We start from the raw sequence: 7,965 nt of genomic DNA, 5'->3' as shown, positions 1-7,965 counted from the left end.
CCGGAAAAACGCTGCACATCGACCCAGCGGGCGAAGGATGTACGAATACCATTCAACGGGCAGAGCTGGCAGCAATACGCGTAGCTCTATCAACCCAAAGGGCGGTGAACATCACCTTAACAATTGCCACTGACTCGCAAGCCTCACTGGATCTTATCAAAAGAGCAGTAAACGATCCGAGTAAACTGCATATTTCCAAGCACAAAGCCTTACTAATGGACATAGCCGACCTACTGTACGAATGCGCCCAACAGAACATAACCGTTCACTTCCTGAAAGTGAAATCGCACACAGGCCTTGATGGTAATGACAAAGCTGACAAAGGAGCAACATCTGTCGCACGAGGTGAGAACCCAGCAACATTTACTGAAAAGGCCGACAATGCCCCGTTCGATAAAGTGTTCTGGCTGAAACAACGCGACACTGGTCTTTACGTTAGTGACCTGAACAAAGGCCTTTATAAGCGTCTCCAGCAAGGTACCTTCGCAGGCTATACCAACGACACAATACTAACTGAAAATGGCGTAACACCGCCTCGAAGTTAGACCCCAAATCTAGCAATTCCTTCCTTAGTAATGCAAAGATGCCACACTGGCTCAAACTGCAAGTACTGAAAGCTCGATACGGGCTGCTATTCAATGCTAAACTAAAGAAACTTTACGGACGAGGCGGAGACGGCAACTGCCCTATCTGCCGCAGCTGCGGCCCGACCGGCCCCACACCCGACTCAGGAGCCCACATACTCGGCGGGTGCCCCCACCCAACCATGAAGGGCATGTACATCAACCGGCATAACCAAGCGACGCGCACTATTGCCGACTGCGTCAACGGGGGCCACCACGGTGGTGGCTTCATGATTATGGACGCCGGTAAAGAAGAGGATCTCCCACCGTACTGCAGTGGGACGCGCGTCCCCAAATGGATGCTGCCACACTTAGCGGACGAGGAAATCCGTCGCCTCCGCCCAGACATCATGTTCATCCCCGACCTCCCCGCGCACAGAACCAAGCACAAACGGTACCAGGGGCCGGAGTGCAAATCCAAGCACGATGTATACATTCTTGAAGTGGGCTACACCAGTGACCTGCAGCACTCCGACAAACTCGAACAGAAAACCGCACAGCATGCACGGCTAACAGAGGAACTCACGAAAGCAGGCTGGACGGTGCACTACACCGAGGCGCAAATTGTCACCCTGGGAAGTACTGGGACACTAACCAACACACTAAAACCGCTACTGTGCAGACTCGGCTCGTCCGCTGAGCAGGCCCAGAAGACCTGCCTGCACCTCCACCGGCAAACAATCGAAGCAGCGGGCACGATTATCCGGGCGCGGCGAGTACTGGAGGGTACAGTCAAGTAACCGGTACAACCCGAACGGTTTCCCACGGTGGTGCGGGCATACAGGAGCGGCTACGCCGCCCCTCAGTTCCCCACCCCCTTAACACACGCCAGGCCCCGGCCGGCGTACTATTATTATTATTATTATTATTATTATTATTATTATTATTATTATTGCATGGAGGACCTGCTGTCGCGACAGGGCGGGGTAGCTAGGGCCTTGCACGTTGCGTTATTAGACGGGTTGGTTATTAGTTGGGGTGCGCGTGCCCTAGCAGGCTTCTACGCCCCCATGGGGGCCACGTGAGTCACGTGACCCGGCAACTGGCCGCTCCTTGCTTACACGCCAACCACTGCCCATCGTCCAAGGAGACAACGTAACCGAGCAAGCGAGCGAGCGAACAGCACCTAGCACAAAAGAATTGACGTCCGTTAATAAAACCAAGAATGCACGTGTTCGGACTAAGTCGGGTGGAGGCCTAATTGTTAATGTACGGACGGTGGCGGCGGAGCAAGCGAGACATGGATAGACATAAAATCGCAGTGTTTCTGGCATGCACGTATGCACACATACATGCGCTTATTTTTTTCCTGCATTATAACAAAAATCGTAATAATCACAAACAGAAATTAGCTTATCCGGGTATCCGACCGAGATCAATCGCCCCACTGTTGTTAGTACATATCGGTTAGGATTTGGCCTTGCCGGGGTGAGGCAGTGCAACAGTGTCAGCAGTTCTCACGCAGATATAGCTCTTTTCTGCTTCGGGATGTTGTGGAGCCATCATCATTTGCACCCGCTTCTTATGTGCTAGGTAACACGTGACGTGACTGGCTGCTTGTAGCACCTGAATATATTGATCATACCTAATCATACAAAAGATACGTCAATCATATATGTTCCATACATGGTCCCCTCGACTTTTAACGGATCCCCCGACTCGTGCGGAATTTGTGAAATAACCACACGCTGCAGGCACCACATCCGTCAACGTGTTAGTGTTGTTTTGACAAAAAAACACGACGCAGTAGTCGATGCAGAAGCTCGATCTGCTCACGGAATGCCAAGAAAGAAAATGCCACCGGCGTCAACATCGGCAGGCCTTGGTGGTGAGCGAGGTCCGTACATGCATCCTTCCTTGCTTGTTCGTCATCCCTCGACCTTGAATTCCACACCATTACTAATGTATGACATGTATGTGTGCAGTGAGATGCTGTGTTCCAAGCTGAGTTGGGCAATCCACTGCTGGTGTTGCATGTATGGATGGATGGATGGATACTAGTGGTAGGTGCGCGTCGGGTGCATGCTGGTAGATGCGTCTGTTGCTGGGCTGCTGGGCTGCGTCAGCGTTCTGGCCACATGGGCTTGTGACAATCATTGACGGCCGTTGCTAAGAGCAACTGGGGGTTGAGGCATGGCATGGATGCCGTCGGTGTGAAAACTGACGAAGACCTTGCTTGCTTGCTGCGGGAACGATGGTGACGACCGCCGGTCAGCATGTATGCCTCTTACGCTCTTCTTGCATGTAACCGAGCTATCTGGCGATAAGGATTTACTCTTTAAATAGGATTTAAAAGTCCTTTCCGCTCTTCAGGGCTCGCTCCGCATAATAATAATATCCGCAGCAGTTTTGTGTTCATTTGTAAAGGACAAGCGCTTAGAGCGTCAAAATTTCCGTAATGTATTCGTTGAGAAGATGCATGCTAGGCCTGTTGGAGGCTTTGCAGGTATTTGTAATTGTATGTAAAGCAGGCAGTACAAGGACGGACTGATATGCGGGGCCCGTTTCGCCATAAGCCTCACAAAGAGCGCTGCACACAAAATGCCTCAGATTTCGGTCTGTGACGACAGGGCGAAGTGTGCGTGGCCCTGTCCGACATGATACCGTCGAGAGGACGCACAGTCCAGATCCAAAGGCCAAACAAAACAAACCCAGCTCATATTATCTCCAAAACCGTTTTCTTAATTATAGGATCATTAGATCCACACGCTGTGCACCTATGTTTTGCCTCGATCGACCTCGAAGCCCGTATTGGCGGTTAATTTTAGGTAACTGCTTGGGCTGGCCGACTCCAGCTTATGAGCACGAGGTGGGGCAAAAGTTGTGAAAATAATCATCCGTTATATTCTCTTTCGCATGATTCGATGGCATATTTGCTTGGCACTCATAGTGACAGTGGTTACAGGTGCACGCAACGCAGTACGGGGCGGTACGCATCTGGACGAGCGCTCATTGCCGGTCGATACTTGCACCCATAGACCCCAAGAAATTGTGAAATATATAGGACGTGTCAGAGATGGTGGCGGTTTCATTTCGACTGCATATTGCTCCATTCAGTTGGGTTTGCTTATTCTTGTCTGCAGCTTGAATTTAGAAGCCCACCTACAACTGTAAAGGCACACTTGGTAATCATACAATATTTGAAAATGAGTCAGCCCTGCGGAGACCCCGGACAGCCGCTAGCCAGCGCTTTCGTCGTTCCTCACCCAGCAAGACCAAATGAAGATACATTTTGTATATGTCCGTTATGGTTTGGTGCACTTGGCATGGTGTCCTTCTTCGGAGTCTATGACGGGCACAGCGGGTCCGATGTCAGCCGTTTTCTGGCCACCTCCTTGCACCATTACGTTGAGGCATGCGGAATGATAACCACGGACACAGCGACTGCTCTTTGCCAGGCCTTTCAGGCGGCAGACGCTGCGCTGGAAGGGGCAATACTCAACTGTCAGGACGCTGGGTCAACCGCAACAGTTGCGCTGCTTAGTGCTGCCAATATAAGTGTTGCGCATTGTGGTAAGGTGCTATAGTTGTCTGAAGCGCCTCGGAGCTTCGGTGTCCTTTCGCTGACCAACCGCTATTGCAACGGCGCTCTAACTGCGTTAAAGTTCTTCACTTCTACGCAAGCACTGTATTCTTGTATTCTTTGTGTCAATGTCCAGGATCTGCTTTTATCCTTGGCCTTTTCCTTGGACCTTTATTGGTAAGGGCCTTCGACTTTCCATTTTCCAGGCGATTCTCGAGCGCTTCTTTGCCGCGGTGGTCATGTTGTGGCGTTAACGGAGGACCACAGGCCTGCTCGAGTTGACGAGCGAGTGCGTAACGGTAGTTAGGCGCGAAAAAGGTAGTTTGCAGGTGGTGACAGTCATACCCATCACACTTCTGTACGATTTCACTGTGAAAGAACCTAAACATATGATTTTTTCACCTGTTATTTTGAACTGCAACGAGGCACGCTTAGGCCGCCGTTATCAGTTTTGTCATGCTGATGATGTTGGCTAGGAAATTCGACGCGACGCTGTTTTTTTCAATTTCAACTATCCTCCCTCTAACAGGAGCGTGTGTTGGGATCTGGCGGCCAAATTCTCTGGAATGAGGGCGAGCGCGTGATGGGCGTCCTTGCCACGACGCGCGCGTTCGGCGACCGTGATCTAAAACAATTTGGCGTCATAGTTGAACCCGAGGTGCGGCACTTATAGGTAAAGCAAGCTTACGCGTATTTGTTGACGGCGGGCGTTCTCGGGTCGGGGCCGCATGCGTTCTCGAACAACTTAAGGCTCGCCCGGACGCTAGCTTCAACCCGAGTCACATGCCTTGGAAATTGCTCTTTCTGCTTCCCTCTTAATCTACTGATTCGGGCGGCACACGACGAAGCAATTTTCCTGGGATCCTTGCACGCGGAAGGTGGTCGGGGTCGGTGTCCTTTATTGCCTGCCGGCTTACGAGGGCAATGCTAAGCACCGAAGGTGAATTATTGCGTTAACGTTCTGAATTTTCAGGCTGGATAATGTAAGGTAGGGTAACTGTTCGTCGGGGCCCGGGGATCTTCGCAACGGAATGCAAGGATATGGTACCCAACACCCGGGAACGGAACCCGGCATGTATCTAAAACCCTCAAACGCCAAAGTCATTAAATACTAAAACCCATCTACCCATCTGATCCCGTTGCATCCCCTACACTCCACGATTCTGCACTACACTACGCGGGGCCCCGATCACATCCGCCCCACACTTTGCGGTGAACGCCGCTTTATTTAACTCCACCATCTCCCTCTCTTATTCTCTCTCTCTCTCTCTCTCTGCTTTTTCCTTTCCCCTTTTTGCCTTTTCCCCCTCTCTTTCCCCTTCTGCTTTTCCTCCCTCTCTCCCCCTTTCTCGCCGTCCCTCGCTCCGGCTGCCCCGACCCCCTTCAGTGACCCGCACCCTCCATCCCGCTTTCATTCCCACCCGCTCGAGCGTCCACCCTATCTTTGGACTACCCGCGGCAGTTGTTGCTTTGGGTGTTGGCAGTTGGGCGTTGGTAGTTGGGCGTTAGTTGGACGATAGGCGGTTCTATTGCCCCTTTCTCGTATTCCCCCCCTCAATCTCCCACCCTCGCATGAAGTCTCCTTTCTCCTCGCTACGGCGGCGACGACGACGACAACCCCCTTTGCAGGTCACGATCGTATCTCGTACCCCGGACGATGAGTTGCTTATTTTGGCAACGGATGGTGTTTTCAACGTGCTGAGCAATGAGGAGGTGGCGGATGTCGCCCGGCGCGTTGTGCGTCGAGCAATCGAACGCGGATCCCCTCGTGATGCCGCGATTCGAATGGCGGCCTCAGCAATTGGTCGTTTCAGCCGCGACCGCAATAGTAAAGATGACATCACAGTGGTGCTGGTGGACTTGCAGCCGCCGCCGTCGGCGGCGGCGGCGGCGGCGGGTCCCGGCGGACCGGTGGTGGTGAAACGGCAGCAGACGGTCACCGGCGATGGCGGCGGCGACGGCGACGGCGGCGGCGACGAGGAGCTCTTGAAATCGAAATCTGCAGCGGCAGCAGCCTCTGCCGCTGCGATCGCTGCATCGCAACAGCAACAACAGCAACAGAACCACTATCACGGCCAGCACCACTTCTACCACCGACAACACCATCCACACCACCAGCGCATCGCCATCAACAACAACAATAAATGCAATGAGCCTTATGTACCTACACATCTGCCGCATTTGCATTTGCTATTGAAGCAGCAGTACTGTGTCCCTGTGCAGTATCCGCATCTGCTGCTAAACCACCACCAACACCGCAACCACCATGACCACCACAACCACAATCTTCAGAGCTCCTCCCAGCAGCTGAGCAATAACAACCACGACCGCAACAACAGCTACAGCTCGCCACACAGCCACGCGTTCAGGGCCCCCCCGCCGCTGCCGCCGCCGCCGGCACCGGCGCCAAGTCCGGGGGCGAGCCCCGGCGCCGCCCCGGGAGCTTGCGGGCATCACATGAACCTTGGGGCGACTTGGGTGGCCGGTACAGGTGGTACGGCGGCGGCGGCGGCGGCGGCGCCGAGGCGAGGCCCGCAAGCCTGTGCGGGTTAGGAGGGTTGGATAGATACAGTGACACAGACAGGGGTATCAATGAAGTTGGTGGTGGTGAGGCAGTTGAGGAGGTCGCCGCCCAAATTGTTTAAATGGGTGGGAAGAGGATCACGGAGGAGGGGAAAGGACGAGGAAGGGGGACCCCGGCCGGCCCGTTGTACACACACAGGAGAGTTTTGTATGTCTGCATGTAAGCATGCATGCAAGCATGTATGCATGTCTGCGCGTATGTATGTATGTATGTATGTATGTATGTATGTATGTATGTATGTATGTATGTATGTATGTATGTATGTATGTATGCGAGTGTATGTGTGTATGTGTGATGGAGAGCTGGGGCTCGTCAAGCAGCTGCCGTACGTAGTTGTACGAGCGCTAGGTGTGGAGTAAGGTGTGAACGCAATCCGGGATGAAGATTTGGGTTAGAGGCGGCAGGGATGGTGGTTGGAGGGGTTCTTGTGGGTATCCGGCCCCCTCCCTGTCTTTCGTCCAATACTGCTCACAGGTCTTGACTCGGTCCTGATTCTGATCACAGGCTGATCACAGGCCCTGGTGTGTCTCCTTGTGGAGTGAATGGATGAGCGAGGGAAAAAGGGGGAATGGGTGAATGGATGGATGGATGGATGGATGGATGGATGGATGGGTGGATGGATGGGTGGATGGATGGGTGGATGGATGGGTGGGTGCATGGATGGATGGGTGGGTGGATGGGTGGATGGATGGATGGATGGGTGGATGGATGGATGGATGGCATGATCGCATTTTCTTTTCTCAGATGGCAATGCCGCATGTTGCGGCGGCGGAGCTGTGCGGGTGTAGTGTACTGAGGGAAGGGCAAGGTAATCGTTGGGTATGAATTTGTTTGTACGAGTCTGTTGGTTGTACGAATTGTTTGGTTTGGCGGCAGTAGTCCTTTCACAAGGGAATAATTCACGGGTTGGGGGTACGGCACCTGTTGGGTGTTTTACATTTGTTAAGTACGACACGCTGTGAATTGAAGGAATGCGGGAGGAGTGTGGGTCGGGGTCGGGGTGCGTGGGGTTTGGGGCGTGGCTCGCGGGACAGCTGCTGCACACAACAGGAGGGACGAGACAAGTTAAGATCGGGGGCCGCAACTCTATCCGGCCACCCCATCCCGCGGAGATCGGGCATTGGCCATGTATCTATGTATGCAAGTATGTATGTGTGTGCGTCTTTGTATGTGTGCTGTGTGTATGTGTCTCTTATCTCTCCCCCTTCCCTTCTACCCTCCTATCTCTCTCTCTC

The 7,965-nt window shown here is 53.2% G+C and overlaps 1 protein-coding gene across 1 annotated transcript in view; it reads left to right on the top strand.

The window, feature by feature from the left end:
* The window catches only part of VOLCADRAFT_96435 (uncharacterized protein), a gene marked incomplete at both ends in the record, with an annotated part of 13,215 nt that extends 5,976 nt beyond the window's left edge, over window positions 1–7,239 (top strand). The window contains 4 exons of the mRNA XM_002955507.1: window positions 4,353–4,435; window positions 4,676–4,804; window positions 5,776–6,640; window positions 7,205–7,239. Of these exons, the coding sequence (XP_002955553.1) occupies window positions 4,353–4,435; window positions 4,676–4,804; window positions 5,776–6,640; window positions 7,205–7,239 (1,112 nt within the window). The remainder of the gene's footprint in view (window positions 1–4,352; window positions 4,436–4,675; window positions 4,805–5,775; window positions 6,641–7,204) is intronic.
* Window positions 7,240–7,965: the final 726 nt, after the last annotated feature.

The sequence above is a fragment of the Volvox carteri genome (genome assembly GCF_000143455.1).
Source record: "Volvox carteri f. nagariensis unplaced genomic scaffold VOLCAscaffold_52, whole genome shotgun sequence".
Lineage (NCBI taxonomy): Eukaryota > Viridiplantae > Chlorophyta > Chlorophyceae > Chlamydomonadales > Volvocaceae > Volvox > Volvox carteri.
The sequence above is the reverse complement of the archived record's forward strand: the minus strand, read 5'-3'. Positions and strand labels throughout refer to the sequence as shown.